This window comes from Ambystoma mexicanum, chromosome 2p, assembly GCF_040938575.1.
Source record: "Ambystoma mexicanum isolate Mex_15411 chromosome 2p, UKY_AmexF1_1, whole genome shotgun sequence".
Lineage (NCBI taxonomy): Eukaryota > Metazoa > Chordata > Amphibia > Caudata > Ambystomatidae > Ambystoma > Ambystoma mexicanum.
The window spans coordinates 1,288,735,197-1,288,755,355 of NC_090923.1; the positions used below are offsets into that span (position 1 = coordinate 1,288,735,197).

Genomic DNA, 20,159 nt, shown 5'->3' on the forward strand with positions numbered 1-20,159 from the left:
GAAAATACGTTTCGGTCCTAGGGGCCATGGCACCCTGCATCCATCTGGTGGCAAACTGTCGCCTATTCATGAGGCCAGTTCAGGAGTTCCTCGCGGACCGGTGGACACAGGCCCAAGGATCGTGGTCAGACAAGATAATCATCAACAACGACAAACTGCTTTGGACTCTTCAGTGGTGGCAGAGTTTCCACAACCTGAACAACGGTGTACCCCTACAGGAACCGGAGTTCCAGCTAACCATAGTCACGGATGCGTCTCTAACTGGCTGGGGAGCTCACATAGGCAATCTTCAAACGCAAGGTCGTTGGTCTCAAACGGAGTCACTCCTACACATCAACGTGTTAGAGCTCAGAGCAGTGCGATGGGCCTCGAAGGCGTTCCTACCACACATCAAGGGATTGAGAGTACGAGTGCTGACGGACAATACGACGGCCATGTTTTATTTGAGAAAACAAGGGGGGACGCGATCCAGGACCCTTTCCATGGAGGCCCAGAAAGTATGGAATTGGGCATTAAAGCACGAGATTTCCATCGTGGCTCACCATCTCCCGGGAGGGAGGAACTCGCAAGCGGATTCCCTCAGCAGAAGGATGGCCCAGATACACGAATGGGAAATGGGCACAGTTCAGCTGACGAAGGTTTTCGAGAAATGGGGTCACCCCCCCACTGGACGTCTTCGCAACGAAGGAAAACAAGAAATGCGAGCAATCCGCAGGCAGATGGCCTCAGGAGGGTTCCATGGGGGAGGCGTTCTCCTTCCCATTGACGGACAAGTTCCTTTATGCTTTTCCTCCGTTCCCCCTCATACGGAGGACGGTGCAGTAGATACGCAGGTACAGTTGCCGGGTAATTCTAGTGGCACCGTATTGGCCGAGGCAACCGTGGTTTTCCGACCTGCTTCACCTGTCGCTGGAACAACCAATAGCGTTTCCGAGAGTCCCGAACCTACTGTCGCGGGACAAAGGTACGGTGTGGCATCACGACCCGGACAGTCTCAACCTCACAGCCTGGCTCCTGACTTTTCGGAATTTGGTACCTTAGACGTTTCGGAGGATTGCCCGAAAATTCTGCAAGCGGCTCGGGCCCCTTCTACCAACAAATCTTACACCTATAAGTGGCGAAGGTTCTGTGAGTGGTGTCGAGGACAACAAGGTCTACACCCGTTAAAGGTGACTCCGGAGCAAGTTCTGCCTTATCTGCTTCACTTGGCAGAGGGGGGTTTATCTTTCACATCGATAAAGGTGCACCTGGCGGCCATCTCTAGGTTCACGAGGAAGAGACAGTCGTCTCCTCTATTCAGCGACAGACTAGTGAAACACTTCATGAGGGGTTTATTTCGAACTTTTCCCCCAGTAAAACGTTTTCCACCAACATGGAGTCTCAACGTAGTGTTGGCAGGCTTAATGAAACCACCCTTTGAGCCTATGGCCACGTCCGACATGAAATTCATATCGTGGAAGTTGGCATTCTTAATTGCTATCACGTCAGCTAAGAGAATCTCGGAACTGCAAGCATTGGTCGTAGACCCTCCATACCTAAGATTCTTTAAAGACAAGGTGGTTCTGGCAACTAATCCTACTTTCGTTCCGAAAGTTCCTACAGTGTATCACAAACACTCGTCCATTGTCCTCCCTACTTTCTTCGCGACTCCACCATCAGCAGCGGAAAAAGCTCTTCATACCTTGGACGTTAAGAGGGCCCTAAAATTTTACCTACATCGTACACAAGAACTCAGGTCTACTTGACAACTGTTCATCGCGTATGGTCCGTCGACGAGAGGAAATGCAATCTCTAAGCAAGGATTGGCTCGATGGGTCTCGTCGACGATTGCGTTTTGCCACTACAAGGCCGGAAGGCCGCTGCAAGGGCATCCTAGAGCCCATTCTACAAGATCAACGTCCTCTTCAGCAGCATTATGGGCAGGAATTCCGCTAACGGACATATGCCAGGCTGCAGCATGGTCGGTGCCCCACACGTTTACCCGCCACTACTGCCTTGCGAGGCAGCATGCGGATGAGGTGCAGATGGGAAGAGCAGTCCTGCGCCATCTGTTTCAATAAGGTAAGCTCTACACTGTGGAGAGTTTTTTCTACCTGTTGGTGACCATATGCTTTATGGAGGTACAGATATATGGGTAAACTTATTTTTTGTGTACCTATGCATTGTGTATTGTTGTGAGTGTATATTTCATTGCATTCTCACCGTAGTCTTCAGGTTTACTGCTATACAATCTATTCTAAGCATGTGAATCCATGAAAGATCCAATGCTGGAGAAGGGAATAGTTTCTTACCTGTAACTCCATTTCTCCAGCATTGGTATCTTTCATGGATTCACATGCGCCCGCCAGCCTCCCCGGAATGCAATGTATAAGCTTGATAGGTTTGACCCTTCCTACTTTGGAGGGGCCGAAATCTGAAGGGAGCCGCGGCGGCAGGGCTCTTATACCGCGACGTCCTACGGAGCATGCGTAGGCGGGCCCCAAAAGGACGTAGATAGGACACAAAAGTGTCAGACGTTTTCCTATAGGAAAAGGCTATATATGTGTACCGAGGGGTCCCAGTCTGACGACGGGGAATATTCTAAGCATGTGAATCCATGAAAGATACCAATGCTGGAGAAATGGAGTTACAGGTAAGAAACTATTCCCTTCACGTCCTTGTTCCGCTTACTGTACATCTAGTAGAAATAGAGAAACAAATAGCATGTTTAATGTGAAACTTTCAGTTCCCATATTCCTCACTGCCAGGGAGTCTCTCTCTGACATCGCTGCTCTGGAGACTGGCAGGTGGCATCTTTCAGCTGGGCTTTGCCTTTTCGTTCCCTATTGTTTGAATCTTTTACCTCTCACTTCCTAGGGAGTTGCTTTAGTTGAGCAGGCGACAGCCTTTTACCAAAAAGTGAAATTGAAAAGTGGCAACATTCAAAAAATACTACCGTAAATGTCTCCCTGTTTATGACATAGTGACTGTAACTTGACAAACACAATGTGCCTGATTCACAACGTTTTTCAATGGGTGTGTCTAGTTGAAAAATGCTTGGGGAATCAGGCCCAACGCGTTCAAAAGAAATTTGGAATTGTGCTGCAAGTGCTGCCTTTGACGCAGTGTTCTGACCCTGGCAGCAGGCGCTCTGACATCATGAATGAGCTTGTAACCTAATAAGAGCAGTGATGTCATTTTTGTATTATGATACAAAAGGACCTGTAATCACTTTTGCTGTTGGCCATATTCAGATATCACTGCGTGTTTGCTGCTAGAGTGACAGAACTCGCAAAATAAAAACACTTGCATTCGCAGACCACCATTTTTTCTGCCCTCTTACTTTCTGCTTTTTCATAGCAATTAATAATTCACCATAATCCTTACAAGTCCTTATGAGTTGAAGGAATGGGGAAACAAAGTTGCGGGTAAACAGTCATAAGACCATTTTGATTTGAAAATCGTGAAAAACATGTATAGGCCAGACTTTGGCAGGAGTATGATTTGGCGGTTTGGGAGAGGAGTAGATGTGTAAGGCCCACAGATAATTTGGGAGGGGGGTAGGTATTTAAGGCCTGCAGCTAATTTGAAGTTTCATTGTTTGGGCAGTTTGAATGTTTATGCCTATGAGGCTACAGTTGTTTATTGGGATACAAAAATATTGGATGCTTTGAAGAAGATTGTCAACATTCAAACTTTGTTCCGTTAAAAGTGTCCCACTGTTTCTTTGGCTGCTCGCTCTCATTTTTTGTGTGAGAGTATAACGTGTCCAGTTTGTCTGACTGTGAAATGACGTAGCACCCCTTTGTGTATTGTAGGTACAATGCTGTCACCGGGCAGTGGGTCGAAGACCAAGTTCATATTAAGATGGCAGCTCAGGTAAGTGTGAGAACTGTTAGAAACGTTTTGAGAGCTATTTTAGGCTATGGGCATAATGCTTCTTTGTACTTCTAAAGAGGAACCTAGAAAGCAAGCACACTAAGGAGGTGGTAAGTAACATTACAGAGTGGATTACATGTTATGGTTACACTGGTGGGGGCGGGGCAGATAGGTGATTGCAGCTGTACCATATATGTGACTCTCAAAAACTAACACAGGGGAAGAAAGGCAATTCTGTACTGGGAGTTTATTTCTCCCTTAAGATAGACTGTAATTCGAATCTCGACGCGAGGTAAACTCCTTGGGTTGATGAGTACGAAATGCGGTGAGACTGCCACTGCATGGGGCAGTGTGCCTATGGTCCACCTCTAGACCAACAACACCCCGGGCATTCATGTTAGATGTGGAAATGGATCAGTCAAGAACAAAGCAAGGGCTTTGCAGTGACTATTAACGGGGCAGGGTGGTATTGTGGCGGGAAAAAAAGTAGAGGCAAGTCTTTAAAAAATTCCGGTTTCTTGTTAATCATGGCTTTGCTTTAGCTGATCCACCATTTCACTCCCATTTACACTGGTGTGTATGGGTTCAGCTGAAGGGACATCTGCTTTGGCAGTGGGACATTGTGGTATCTTGCCCCCCGACCCCCTCCGATGTTGTGTGCATTGTGAATGTGTTTGGTAGAAAGGGAGGTGTGTGGTATCTTGCCCTTTCCCCATCTCCCTGATGTATTGGTTTTCAGTGTATGAGATGTCAGAGTGAGTGTTTGAATGTATGCATACCATGGAAGGTTCCTACCACTGTGTTCCGACAGTGTCAGTTGGAAGAGATACCTGGGTGGCGGGGAGCGGTAGTTCTTCTTCTCTATTACATGTACGCAAAATGTCTGTAACTAAGACCTGAATAGAGGACTACATGTACCTATCTACTAAAGACATCAGTAGGACATTGCATAAGCTATTTGACAGTGGCCAACACATAATCCATAACAGTGTGAGTGTCTTGCATTTCTCCTACAACGAAGACCTTCCTGACCTGACACTCATCTCTCTGTGGAGGAATCACTAGTCGGTTATGGGTACATGCTGGCTTGCAAGTGCTTATATTGTACACAATAGTGGCCAGGCTAGCTGGACAAAACAGAAGTGGTATTTCCAGCAGATGGAAGCCACTGGAGTGTATTCCAGTAATTGGCTACCTATTGTTTATTGGGACGAAAATCTCACCCGGAAAATGCTGAAACAATGGTATTTATATCTGCACTGTTCAGTTTTCAAAACTGTGCATTTTAGCTACATTTATTACTAAGAATAATACTCATTTATGTAGAAGATACCACAGCTTGAATAATAAGTGTCCTAAAACTCATTGAGACTGTAAAATAGGTGGTACTTTAATTCTCTCTATGACTGCCCGGCTCAATGGCACTTATTTTAGCAATCCCAGAACACTGAGGCAGAAATAGACTTTCCATTTTGGGGCCTGTAACCTGCAGATCCTTCGGTATGTGCTCACCTCAATGAATGGTCTCAACATTTTGATCTTGTCTATTAGTCTCCGTGCTTAAAAGCAGAAGCGATTGAGGATATTTTTCAGTTTAAAAGAGAAACACCAAAGTGGAATTTTTGCAGTCTGCGAAATCATTTGGAAAACATCTGTTATTTCTAATTGGTCACCTAGATATGTAAATAGAGAATATCTAAACTAGTTATTTAATGTTCACACTGCCTGCTGGTGACTTCAGAGCTCTTAACTCAAGAGGCACTATCGGGGGAGGGCAGAATGAAAATATGGCAGGGCTAAAAGAGCCAGTCACCTGATGAGGTTAATATAGAGCATGATGTGAGCAAATCGCAGAAGAGCTCCGGTTTTAAGTTTTTACTGTATTTTCCAAGGTCACATTCCAAGCAAGAGGGCCAATAAAATAGTGTCTTCTGTGCAGGTAGAATGCTGTCATCCATTTTAGACCTAGGGTAAGACAAGCCGCTTAGATCTGAGATACCATTGCAGAAATCAGTCTTCGAGATGTCAATTGTGAGGTCCAAAGTAATCTATAGAGCGACAACACTAATGGAAGGATCACACAGAAAAGTCGAAGATGGAAGAATTACATGTATTTCTTTAGCTACATGCTGCAATCTGTCACAGGTTTCCCCCTTTCTCACCTGTTTTCGCTGCTTGATGGACTCTTTAGGAGGAGTTTTCTTCCGTACGGTACGGGTCTTGTACAAGCCCGCTCGGCCGTCCTGGGCTTCCAGTGTTCGTTCAGCATAAATGTCCAGGATCAATAGGAAACTCCAGGTAGTCCAGGATAAGGAGAAGGTGCACTCGGAGACGGGTGCACGGAATCCGGAAAAGAAGGCTGAATAAGAAGGAGAAAGGATAGTAGGGGAAAGCGGAGGATCCGGGAACCAGGAAACAACAGAGTTCCGCGAAGGCGAACTACGTAGCACACGTCTAGCCACAGCTAACAGTAGCGTTGAGATGCGCAGGGCCGCGGGGGTGTGGCTAATTTATAGAATGTGCTGCATCGGACGTGAAGACTGGTAAGCAGCGTTCTGTGCTTACGGCCATGTTGGAAGTACAACAGAGTGTAAGCCCCGACGCGTCAAGGACCAGGAGGCCCAGAAGGGACGTGTCTAATGGTTCATGACACAATCAGCTTGTTATGCTATTTAATGAACAAACTGGCTTCTTCCAGCCACTGTATTACAGTGCGACAATTCCATCACCTGACTAAAAATAAATATTTGTATTTGATCATTTAAGTGTGATTTGAAATGTGTGCTTTTATGTCCATTATAAACTGGTTTGGATATGCTAGCTGCAAGACGTGGCTGACCAAGCGAGTAGCACCTACAATCGCTTGATGATATCTTGTGTGATATTTGCATTATTGAAGCTTATTCGTATTGCATTATAATATAAATATGTACTTATTCTAGAAACAATCTTCTGCTAAACAATCAATAATTCTATTGAATGCGGGGGTCACTCTTACTTCTTCAATTAGATGTTGTCACTCAGAGTAAATGTAACATAATCATCCGCAAATCACAGAGACACATTTTTTTTAGGTTGATGCTTTTTGAGTCCTTAGCAGATCCCTCTTCAGGTTTTTTTGGTTTATTTATCTGTTCATGTGTTTTCATTGTTTTGCATAAAGTATGAATGCCTATAGTGGGATAGGGCTCTGTGGTGCTTTTTCAAGTGAAATAGTACTGAAGGAAGTAGGACTTGCTGTGAGACACTGACATCATGTGAACCATGTTTCTGAATGAGGAGCTGTGAACTGGAATCTCAACTTAAGTGGCACTCTTCGATTGTGAACCTGTCCCCTGCCTCCTTAAGCCTTAGCTACTGAAGTGTCCAAAGATGTCTCCCTAGATTTAGACAAATATTAAAGAAAAAAACTCAGGATACCTTGCAAAAAGAAACTGCAACTCGACCTGTGCCACCTATCCCATACGAAGGCCTGCTTGAATAATTTACTGGGGTATATGTGTGACCGAATTTACCCCAATGCGTTTCAAGCTGCGAACACCTTGTAACATTTGTCTGCCATCTGTCTGCTCCTGAACTCATACTAAGCATGTTTGTGTAACTTGTGATCAGGAATTGTGGCAGGCCAGTTCAATATGTGTTTTGCTTCTTTTCCAGCCTTTCGGGCGTGGCGCAATGAGGGAGTGCTTTCGAACGTAAGTGGCTGCGGCTGTTGGACATGGTAACATTGTCTGCTGTGCTGTTAAAGTTTAAGGGAAGTGCCTATGTTAATCTTTGGCGGGCTGGAAGGCTGACAAATGATGGATGTGTGCAATGTCCATGGGCAGACTACCTGCTTTTAGTAGTTACCGTTTGCTTTTGCGTCTCTCAGCAGGCGCGCGCGAGTTCAGGAAACAAACACAGAGCAGAGAGAGGACGCTGTTGAATAGATAGACATTCTGGAATGATATTCTCTGGTTCTTCAAAGGCGTGGTTCTTGAACATCGTAAATAGCTCATCTCTCGTACAGTCCTCAGTGCACTGCTAGTAACAGAGTACCTCCCTTCTGGGCTCTGCATGGCTCATGTCTCTAAAAAAAGCATAGTGGCGCCTGTTGCTTTTATTGGCGAGGTGTTGCCAGACACATCAGGGGAACTCCATTCTCTTCATTCCCTGCCTAGCTTAGCTAGACCAGCTGCTATCTGCAATCCCAATATTATGGATTCTGAGTGGAAAGAGTTTTGCTGTCCTGTTTACTGGGTGCCAGCAGTAGATGGAACCATGCCAATAGGTTACAAAGATATGTAGGAGCCGCATGAGCATGCAGCCGGAATGCCCTGTTTTTTTGCTTTAGTAGGAGTGGAGAGAGATTGCCGCCTGCTGTGATAACGGTGAGTGCAGGATGTCGCTTGCATCATTGACATGTTTCCCACTCTAGAACTATGGGCATTGGCTAGCAGAGATGGGGTGTGCATGGTCATAGCTCCACTCCCTTCCGCTTTCCTGACTTGGGAGCCTTACCCTTCTTATTCCACTTCTCGACCGCTTAATTTGTTGCATGAGGATCAAGGCAGATCCAGAATACCCCAGACCATTCAGACACAAATCTATTAGGGGATGGGCCTTAATCGTTTTTAGTAGACAGTTCAAGTACTTGGGTGCTAAAGGCCCAAAACAAGGAGCCATTAGCAGTGCCCAAGGAGGTGAAATGTGGGGGCCATATTACAAAGGAACCCACACCCTTTTTTAATGATCTTATACTTGACTCAAAAATGTACTATGGCTATTGGCCCTCATGTAGAAAGCCCTTATTTCATGATAAGCCCTGTTGTCCCCATGCTGTGTCAATGCAACGGTATAGGTGCATTTCGTACTTAGATTTTCATGACTATTGCAGTGAGACATCATTAATGGAGGAAAGCAATGATGACAAAAATCTAGACAAGGGGGGTCATTCCGACCCTGGCGGTAGGGGGTTAACGGCACCGGTAAGGATCCCGGTGCCGTTAACTCCCTACCACTCTATTACGAGGTCCCTTAGCGGGTCCCACCAGGACCGGGTGGTTTTACCAGCCTGTCTTAGTGGGACCCGTTAAGGGACCATGGAGCTAATAATAATAATTTGCGGGCCCGTTATTAGCTCCTTCCCCATTCCCATTGCGCCCTATGGGGGCTCAAATGGGAATGGGGAATGGTTTTCGAAATGGGGATTTACCGGGTCCGCATAGGTCAGAATGTCCCGGTAAGTCCCCATTCCGACACCACGGACCCGGACCCGAATTTGGAGGCAGCCATGGGCCTCCAAACTCGGATTGAGGCCCACGGTCTATTTTTCATACTGCCTCATGACAGTCATGCAATAACAAATCAGAACAATCAGATGCCAATGGCAAATGCATTTCCGACCAATGGGGTTCTTCTTCAGGGTAACGTCTGCTCCAGCCAAATAATGCTGTTATAACCACACTCTAAAATCTTAAATCAAGATCAACTCAACTTAAATGAGAACAGATTTAAGTCAGTCCAGCTCGAAAAATGGAGTGGAATGCTCATCTGAGAGGAGAGCCTCAAACAAGGAATCGGACCATTAGTCATTGGCATCTGCTACCAGTGTTTATTAAAATTGACATTGTTTACATTCATTGAGATGTGTTAATGAGGGTCATCAGAGCAACACCAAGCATTGACCTGGGGAAGTAACCACACACTAATTGACTCGGTTATGACAAGGTGTGTGATCCCCACTGACGACTTTGCGTCTAAGTCTCGTCTTTGATCGCTACTTGTATGTCGTTTGAGGGGCATGCACCCCCTTTCACTGTAATTAATAATTTTCGACTGCCGATTGTGAATGCATTCGTCCACCAGGGACAGAGTATAGAAAATCAGTCCTAACACTATCCCTCCCGTAACTCTTTGTACCAGTTGCACGTGTGTAATCATGCCAAGGTGAACAAGTTACCCTAGCCTTGTGGCCAAAGCCACTATAACTGAGCCCCCTCTGCCGAGTATCCAGGCCATATTCATGGGAAGAGGATGAAGTCACCTCACTCAGTGTCCACACATGAGCGCTAATAACACTACGGGCCAGATTCACAAACCGTGTGTGGATTAGGTGACCTGTGCATTTCCAGAAGTGGGGCATATGTTCTGCGCTATTATTAAATGCCCCAGTTTCTGATCATTTGGTTCTGTGTTGTTCTCGCTGCCTGAACTGGGGGCAAGAGCTGTGCTGCACTGCTGAAACTGAAATCCACACCCGTGTTTATATTGCCCCTGCCTTTGAGGTGGCACAGACTCTGTGCGCCATCCACGCGAGTCTGCTGGCCTCGTGTGATGAAGTTAGCCAGTGAGGGCTAATCATTAATGCCGCGTTGCACAGCTTGTTTGCACACGTGCATAGCTAGTTCTCGCAGAACTGGGAGGGCCGGTTTTCTCTGAAGCAGGCTAGCGCTTTCGGATTTGTGTTCCCTGGCTTTTGAGCAAACGATCTCCATTCTAGGATGCAATAATACGTGTATAACTCATGACACAAAAGGTAGCCCCTTTGCCCCATTCCTCCTGATTTTGCCTGTTTCGCTTCTTAGTCCTTGGCATGGGGTTCCTTCTCCTTGCACCATACCCGTTTGCAGGGAAAGATCTCGCTTTTCCTTTGTTGTATCTGTAGACCGCACATACCTGTCCTTACCTGTTTAATCTGGCAAGGCTTCATTTAATCCGTAATGGCTCATTCACATCAGCGAGAGCTTGAATAATGGAAGGCTGTGCATCTACCAAAAGTGTACAACCACCAGTGTGAAACATAGACTACCTCACCACGAATTTGGCGGTAACCCTTAAATGTGGTGGTAACGCTATTACTGCTGCATTTAAGGGTACGCCAAATCACAGGTTTGGCAGGATTTACCCCCAGCTTTGAGCTGGGGACAAATCTGCCGCAATTTTGCCAATTTTGGGTGCTATTACCGCCATGCTAATACCGCTGGCAGTAGTAGAGCCGAAAATTCCGCATTGAGCCCAGTGGGGAATGGGGAATTCCCGAATGGGCAATGGGGACTTACCGTTCTGCCAAACCCGTGATCCGGCGCTATTAGCGCCCGGGGGGTTTGGCAGTAATGGTAATAGCCCTAACGGTAGTACCGCCAGGGATGCCGCCCAACTCGTCATGAAGCCGAGAAAGACATCCCAGAGTGAGGAGTACAACATCAAGCACTTAAGGAAACGATCTACAAAAGCAATTTTAGTTTCAGCTAAGCCGAAACTATTGCATTAGGGCACAGATAGGGAGCAATGGCATGTGAGGAGGGACACAAAGCTTTTAGGTGCTTTTTTTTATTCACACACTCATTGACTGCACATGGCTAAGCTAATGCCTATGACCATTCCCACTCAGTTCCTGCCCCTTCCACGCCAAAGCACATCTTCATGGGAACTCTTTTAGCTTGCATTAATCAAGCCTTACCATCAAACATTGCACTCAAAGTGCCTGACAGTGTTTTTTTTTTAAAGAAGTCTTCTGGGAGTTAGTGACTTAATTGGTGTAATACAAATGGCTTAACCAGGTCTGCCTTCAACCACTCGATTTAAAAGCACTATGCATGTCCTTCACTGAAATCCTGTTAAAAACAAGCATTGGCAAAGCCAACCTTTTTAGCTTGTGTATAAGTATTAATCATTTGTCAGGCACTGCTGTTAGATGCTCAGTTACTCATACCATTTTGCACCTACCATCAGTGGGCAGTTAATATCACTAAAGCAATGCCTGGCAAGTGCCTGTCCCATGCCTACACAAAAGCCAAAACTGTTGGCATTTACAATCACATCACCCCGGCCCTCATCGGCCTTCACTGGCTCCCAATGCACGCATGAATCACCTCAAGTCTTGCTGCATCATCTATAAGGCAGTCGCCCTCAAGTCATGCAGCTACCTTGCGGAGATACTCTGCATCTCTGGCAGACAGCGCACCACCAGAAACCAGGACATGTGCAGACTTCAAATCCGCCGTTGCATAAAGGATGGGACTAGAAAACAAGCCTTCTCTGCCTACACCGCAAGACTATGGAACCTCGTCCCAGTCGGCATCAGACTTGCCCCCATGCTCCTACAATTCAGAAAAGAACTCAAGACCCACCTCTGCAAGGAGTCTCTCCTCAACACCTAGGCCATCACATCACCATCACCCCTCACACCACCTGACTCGCTAGATGCCACCCGCTCCTCTCCTCCCCGCCACCCGGTACAAAGCCCTCCTCTGTCCCTCTCTATATCCTACCCCCGTTGTATATCTGTTCTGTTGTTTGTACTGAAAAGCGCTCTGTTATGTATCTGTATTAGTGTATACCTCTGTAAAGCTCTCTGTGGCTTCTTCTTGAAGTTAAGTTTGTGCTCAATAAATATCATAATAATAATTTATAATACTTGTTTAACTTGTGTTTGCCACGACTGGCAAGGTGAAACATGGTGTATGCGTAAATTATGCTGTTACTTTGCACCTCCGCACAACCTGCATTCCAGTTGACCATTGTTAGACCAGGTGCAGAGGAAGGCACAAAACAGACCGGGAACACTTCTGGCCTCTTCCTGCTTTTTGGAAGCCCAATGAACCAATCTACATGCAGTTTATTAGGGGTTCACATGAAATAAAAGCCTTCTCCTACAATGTGCTCAGTGGACCCACCAGGAGTCCCTGTTTTCTATTTTTCACCTAACGATATATTTGGAAATACATCTTTTATCGCCCTTCGTCAAAATATATGACTCCCAGCATGACCCCTTCCTCTTGTTCTGAATAAAGGCATGAAGGATCCTACCGTTCCTGTCGTTCGCCAACAAAACACCATCATCACACTGATCATGTCCAGAGTAGACTACGCCAATAGCCTATACCTGGGCATGCCCGAACGACTTCTAAAAAAACTACAACGCATACAAAATGCAGCAGCCAGACTCCTCTTGAAGGTACCCAGAAGAGGACACATCACACCCGCGCTAAAAATACTACACTGGCTACCAGTAAAACAGCGAATAAAGTTCAAGTCCATGTGCATCACGCACAGAACAATACACAAACAAGGCGCAGAATCCCTTAGCGATAAACTATGCCTACATCAACCGACAAGAACACTGAGATCAAGCACCGACATCCACCTGGAACCAAAACCCTATAACAGAAGAAAACTCGGAGGATCCTCTTTCTCTCACCAGGCACCAAAAACCTGGAATGACCTACTTAAGAACATACAGAACACAACAAACCACCTAGCATTCAGGAAACTCCTCAAATCATGGCTCTTCACAGCGTAACAACAACAGCGACGCACTAGAATGGCCACCCCATTAAAACTACAACGAAAATAACACCAACCTCGGCCACTCTCAAATGGACAAATACTGAACCCAAAGAACCGACCACACGACAGACCATAAGATATCATGGGAAATAGCCACAAAAGGAGACCCCCAGAGACTGATCACATACTCAGACCCAGACGAAAGCCCTAAATGTCTCACCCACCCCCCTCGGACGGACCATTTCCAAACCGGCAGACGCATTTAGATAGAAAGTTTGAGAGGAGTCCGCTACACCAGCCCCAGCACCAAGGAGAAGAATAGACACACAACCCAGATTAATCAATCCATCAGCATTAGAACACCTACAGAGCTGGCTAGAATAGAACGGCGAGGAGCAATCATAACACTTACAAAGCGTGTTAGAACAGCACAGGGAGCGCCCCACATAAACCAAACCCTGCCAGACGTAGCCCTTTTGCACAACCCGATGAAATTGGGAGGATTGGCGAGTGCCACACTCGGACAGACTTCTGCACTTCTGTTATCCTTCATACAAACCGACTAACAAAACTCGCCATTTCTGCAGAGTTATCTCACTCAAAAATCTCACACAACCATCTCCTGCACAACAACCCGCACGCACTTCGCAACAACACATAAGCAACACCGACAGCACACGAGGTCTCACATCGATCCAATACTCGTACCGAAGCTCAGCACCCGGTGTATACCGAGTTGAAGCTGCCTACAGAACACCACTACTCTCACCATCCTACTCCCGCTTCACCTACTAACCCATCCCTCCCACCTTCTCACTTGCAGATCTGCCAGAGCACCTGGGGACCAAATCTGTTGGTGACGGTGCGCAGTACAAATACCTTTAACATTTAACAATTTCCCAAAGCCTCCTTCCTGGCTCTCTCTTTTAGACCGAGAAAAGCGGGATGCCTGTTGTAAATTGTCTCCTATTTGGGTTTTGCTGCCAGGCTCGGACTGGCCTATAGGGCAATAGGCACATGGCTGAGCCAAAAACAAGAAATGCTGGTGTGGGCCCGTTTTTTTGGTCGTAGTGGGCCACTTTTCTGGCTAATTTGGGCCAGTTTGATGAGTTAATCCACTCTGCGACTAGTAGTTTTGACCAGTGTTGCTGAATAAATATTCTTTAAAATGCGCAATTTGCACCACAATTTATCAAACCCCCTCCTCCCTGGTTACTATTCAAACAGCGTCACAAAAAGACTGAATAACCATTTGCAACTGTGGGCCACTTTTTCATTGGTGCCCGAGACAATTTTATGGCCCAGTTTGACCCTGATTGTAGACCCTTGGGACCACATTCTGGCAAGATGATCCGAGACAGCCAGGTCAACCAATTCCATGGTAAGGAAAGTGATAGCAATCAGACAGGAGTGGAAAAGTTGTGACACTTCTCGCTTCAGTCACAAGCCACTTTCATAGCAAGCACCGGTCAAGACACATGCTTGCAGCTTTTAAGGAGCAAACGTAATCATTGTTTCCTGAAGGGGCCGTGAGCAGCACCATCCCAGAGAAAGATATTATGAAGTTCCAGAAGCTCGGCAGCCAGAAGGCCCAAAAAGGAGGCCAGAAAGTTAGCCCTAGAGCTTTATTTACCCTTACAAAGCAAACCAATAGCCTTCTTGACTTCTGCAAAGGTGTTCCAAAGAAATCAAGATCTACTCTCCTTGTGTCCGATGGATAGGGAACATGATTTTAGGTATCGGTCAACAGCCTTGGGCGAAGGGGTTTAGTGAACGGTACAGAGATAATGGCAGTATTCACATGGGCTCTGTCCTGATCATGTGTTGCCAGGGTCCTATTCGGCTTTTTCATTCTATTGATAAAGGTTTTCTGTTTTTTTACTTGAAGATGTAATGGCAGAAGTGTCCCTGCCCTATTGGTTCCTCCATAGCCAGTGGTAGAATTGTACCCAAAAAGTAGTGGAACTGTGACTCAGGCGGCAGACAGTGTAGGAAGGAATGGAGCAGCGTGCAACCCATTTTTCAAGGGTGCAGTCATGCTGGTTGACAGCCAATTCATTAGAAACAGATCTCACATTAGCTGTAACTGATATCCGGTGCTAAAGTGGAGACGTGTGCTTTAACTTTACAAAGAACTGTTCCGGAATGGTGAAAATGGTTGCAAAACGTAGTAGAGCGGTTAACAGTAAAAGATAAAATTAGTGGAACACCGCTCCTGCTCATTTCGACCAATGACCATAGCTTCTAGCATTCAAATTTAACAGTAACCCACAAGTGGCTCTCGTGACTGCCTGATTATAGTAAAATTGTAGTTTTCACAATGCATATTTCTTAGGCTCATTGGGGACCCTACTGTATTATTTCTCAGCTGCCCTATTCCCATGCAAAACGACATCTCATTTACAGCCCCCCGACCCTTTTTATTGTTTGCAAAAAAACTGTATAATATGGTTCCTGTGTGGCACCAAATAAGAGCCACATTTGTTATGCTCTGAAGTATAAGAGGCCATGAGAGGCAACACACAGGCAGGCTCTACATTCGGCTATCGGTACAGTGCACACAGGTGCCTGCAGGCCCCTGCCACTCAGGGCCCCAAGGGCCTTAATGATAAGCCACCATATATTTTAGTGCATGCACAAGGCCTTAAATATGCTGGTGAAGCTCATACTTGTTCTCCGTTGAAATGCCTTAAAAATTGCGCTACAGCATTTTGTCGTCACACTTTCGAGCATTTGTCAAAATACATAAAGTTTGACAAAGTTACAACTTTGAAGTTAAATGACTAAATCGCAAACCTTTCGGTTGGTTATTTTAAACTTTGACTTAGCATCAATGGAATACAAGTTCACTATATAATGAAAGTTCATAAAAATGCAAGTGATGCATAATACAAACAGTGGCAAGATTGAAACACACGTCTAAAAGTGGCAAGATTGAAACAGCCGTCTAAAACATGGAACCTTGGCCAGCAAAATGCAGGTGAGGCATAATACAAACAGTGGCAAGATTGAAACAGCCGTCTAAAACAGGGAACCTAGGCCAGCAAAATGCAGGTGAGGCATAATACAAACAGTTGAAAGATTGAAACAGCCGTCTAAAACATGGAACCTTGGCCAGCAAAATGCAGGTGAGGCATAATACAAACAGTGGCAAGATTGAAACAGCCGTCTAAAACAGGGAACCTAGGCCAGCAAAATGCAGGTGAGGCATAATACAAACAGTGGCAAGATTGAAACACACGTCTAAAAGTGGCAAGATTGAAACAGCCGTCTAAAACATGGAACCTTGGCCAGCAAAATGCAGGTGAGGCATAATACAAACAGTGGCAAGATTGAAACAGCCGTCTAAAACAGGGAACCTAGGCCAGCAAAATGCAGGTGAGGCATAATACAAACAGTGGCAAGATTGAAACAGCCGTCTAAAACATGGAACCTTGGCCAGCAAAATGCAGGTGAGGCATAATACAAACAGTGGCAAGATTGAAACAGCCGTCTAAAACAGGGAACCTAGGCCAGCAAAATGCAGGTGAGGCATAATACAAACAGTGGCAAGATTGAAACACACGTCTAGAAGTGGCAAGATTGAAACAGCAGTCTAAAACATGGAACCTTGGCCAGCAAAATGCAGGTGAGGCATAATACAAACAGTGGCAAGATTGAAACAGCCGTCTAAAACAGGGAACCTAGGCCAGCAAAATGCAGGTGAGGCATAATACAAACAGTGGCAAGATTGAAACAGCCGTCTAAAACAGGGAACCTAGGCCAGCAAAATGCAGGTGAGGCATAATACAAACAGTGGCAAGATTGAAACAGCCGTCTAAAACATGGAACCTTGGCCAGCAAAATGCAGGTGAGGCATAATACAAACAGTGGCAAGATTGAAACAGCCGTCTAAAACAGGGAACCTAGGCCAGCAAAATGCAAGTGAGGCTTAACAGTGGTAGGAGTAAATGTAGACGTCCCTTACCTGAAATTAGCTGCAGCTGGACAGCGTGGCGTCCTGCAAGGCTGGGGCACCAGGGTAAACAGGCAAACAGAGATTGGGAGCACCCAAAGGAAGGTGCCCCTTGCCTATGCCCTTACCAGGCTACCCTGAGGGTTTCTTTAAGAGTTGTGTTCAGGCTTGGCCTGGAGGTGGGCAATCCAAGCCCAGGGGGCGGACGAGTTGGAGGTATGTGCAGGTATGTGTAAGGGAGCCTGATGGGCGGGGAGAGGAGGAAGGTTTTGGAAGCGCGCATTACCTTTTTACAAGATAATCGTAATGGGAAGTGGCCGATGCAAACAGAAGCAGGGCTTACCTTCTGGTCTGCTTCTTTGTTCATTGGGGCTCCTATGCTCTGTGTTTTGGCCTTATTAGCCCTGTCCCTCGATTTTGTGTTCTGCATCCCGTGGCCAGGAGGTGGCCAATCCGAGCTGAGGAGGGCGGCTGGAGGGAGGTGCAGGGGAGCCTGGTTTGTGTGGGGAGACGGAGAGGGTTTTGCAGTGTGCAACAACAGAAAACAAGTGAATTTCATGACAAAAGGCAACTTTACAGAAATATGTTTAATGCCCTTTAGGTCAGAAATGCTATTTTTTGCTGTCTAACCATCTCAGTGAACATGTCCAGCGAAACACATATTGGCTAAAAAAGGACATCAAAAAGGGTATCACACAGTTAATAAAAAACACCGGGCAACAGACTGCATCCCGTCATCACAGCTTTTTGTGAAAGAAAGGTGGAATGCATCCTTGCCTATGGCAGCAAGCGTAGATTAGAGGACACCTTGTGGAAGGGAATCCTTCAGTAACCACGTTCCTTCTAGGCAGCCACACCCAATACAGACATGGCATAGCCCAGGACGTTTTTTCACCAAAAAAAGGAAAGGCTAGTGGAAGTGACATCACTCGCCCAGTGACATCACAGGACCTTGGACCCAAATCACAGCAAAGGAAGCGCTGACACATTACCTTTAACCTTGATGATATCATAGGCAGTAGCATCACTGATGTAAAACCTCTTCAATAAGCGTGAACCAATGAAAAGAACAAATAGCTTCACAAGTAAACACAATGTAGTTTGGTTTAAAAAACCTATATCAACTAGTGTACTAACTTCATATGACAAAAACATGCCCAGCAGAACCATCGTAGCTCAGGGGCACTTCCATCTTTTGCGACTTGTAGACTCACATGATAGTTATTTAGTAACTGATTGCGAAGTACAGCCGAACACGCCCAGAAACTACTTCCAGACTCCAAGTGCACTTCCTTATCACAGGCAGGGCCTGGCCTGCACATCAACACTTCTTATCTTAAGAGTCTGTGTCTGAGAGTTAAGGAGGTCTGGTGCGCAGAGCTCCTCAGTCAAGCATGGTGCGATAGTTATCAGAAGACCTTGTATCGTACTAAAAATAACGCATCTTTTTATATAGTGCTATATATTGAAGTACAACAAGTTTTAAGCACTGCAGTGATAGGTTTCATTGACACCAATTGAATACAATTCAATGAGTTGACATTGGAATGATGAAGGGCTGAAGTTCCATGATATGACAGCTAGCGCACATACCTCTGAGGTGAGCGCTTAACTCACTGAACTATCTCACCTACTGATGTTGGAAGCTGAACGGTTTCTTTAAAGCACTGTTTTATATGCTGCCTAGTTCTTTACACTTAAGAATTGCTATTAAATATTTTCTTCTTGAACCCTGTTAATAACTTTTTTTTCTGGAACATTTACACTTAATCATATTCAACAGGAAAGAATGCCAGATATATCAAGTTGCCTCATGTCAGGAGTGATTTTTGAAGTGTTGTCTCCTGTCCTTGTATCTTTATTTGCATTGTGGTATATGCAGGCCTTGCACATTCTTCCTTATTTCCTTGTTCCTGAGTTTATATACGTGGCCTAAAAGAAACATACTCTTCCCACGGCGACAGGTGACAAAATATTTACCATACCAGTGCTTTCTGTTAAATGGTGCATGTCACCATAAGCACACTTCATATTTGGTGCAGCGCTGCCACCTAAAACAAGCCATGCACAGTGAAACCTTTATTTCCATTTACAACAAAGTCTGTTTGCACTAAATGTCAAAAGTTTCAAACATCCCCATACTCACCAGCAAGGTTGAGGTACATGCAAATTGTACTCGCCCTTCATAAATGCAAGTGGGCTGGTAGATTTTGCAAGTCCTGGTATGTCATTTTATTTTCAATGTTTTAAATGCACAGCTGCAAGCACTAGAATGCAAAAAATATAATTGGACAGAGACAATACGAGATTCCGTTGTCAATACTATTAAAAGCATCTTCTTAATATCTGTATATTACTAGTGAAGTCCTTTAAAATGTATATTGCCTTAAATTAATCTATAAAATGACGATTGCCATGCTGTTAAGTAATACCAAAAAGAATACTTTGGCTAAAATTCACAGACCTGGAAATCCAGTCTGCTCCATATTTAAGAACATATGTGTTTCCTTGAAAAGCACAGACTTTAAGCCAAGCATCATGTTAGCATTTTCACACAAAATGTGCTATTTTCTAAATCTGATTTTAGATCACGATATCTTCAATTGAATGCCTCCGAGAGTCAAACAACTCTAACTGCTACTGAAAGTGGCTCTTGACCAGGGGTGCAGAGGTTTTGGCAGGGCTTGCGAGGGGATTGCCAAAACTAGCAGCTCCATATGACGTCCATGGCTATGAGCCCATGAAATCCTATTTGCGACTAAAAGTGAATCCCTAAAAAACTGAACTGGTCAACATGATCTGTTCTGATGCAAAAGTGTTCATACCAAAATCTAGCTGGCCACTTGGTCTGCAGAATCTGGAAAAGACCTTAAGGCCACGCAATTTATTTAGAGTTATATACCCAAAAATTGTTCAGTGGGTTACGTACAATAGTAGAAACTGGGTGACAAGTACTTTCTGAATCGTAAAACCTGATGGACCGCTAAACTGGTTAATCTGGTAATCAATTAAATACAAATCACGTGGAATTCAACTATCCCTAAAAAGACTTTCGAACCAGCAACTGAGCTACTTG

General features: G+C 45.3%; 1 protein-coding gene across 6 annotated transcripts in view; it reads left to right on the forward strand.

The window, feature by feature from the left end:
- Positions 1-20,159, forward strand: part of EEF2K (eukaryotic elongation factor 2 kinase) — a 347,873-nt gene that overhangs the window by 96,006 nt on the left and 231,708 nt on the right. For all 6 annotated transcript variants that reach the window (XM_069645609.1, XM_069645607.1, XM_069645606.1 and 3 more), the window contains 2 exons: positions 3,798-3,858; positions 7,516-7,553. In XM_069645609.1, the coding sequence (XP_069501710.1) occupies positions 3,798-3,858; positions 7,516-7,553 (99 nt within the window). The remainder of the gene's footprint in view (positions 1-3,797; positions 3,859-7,515; positions 7,554-20,159) is intronic.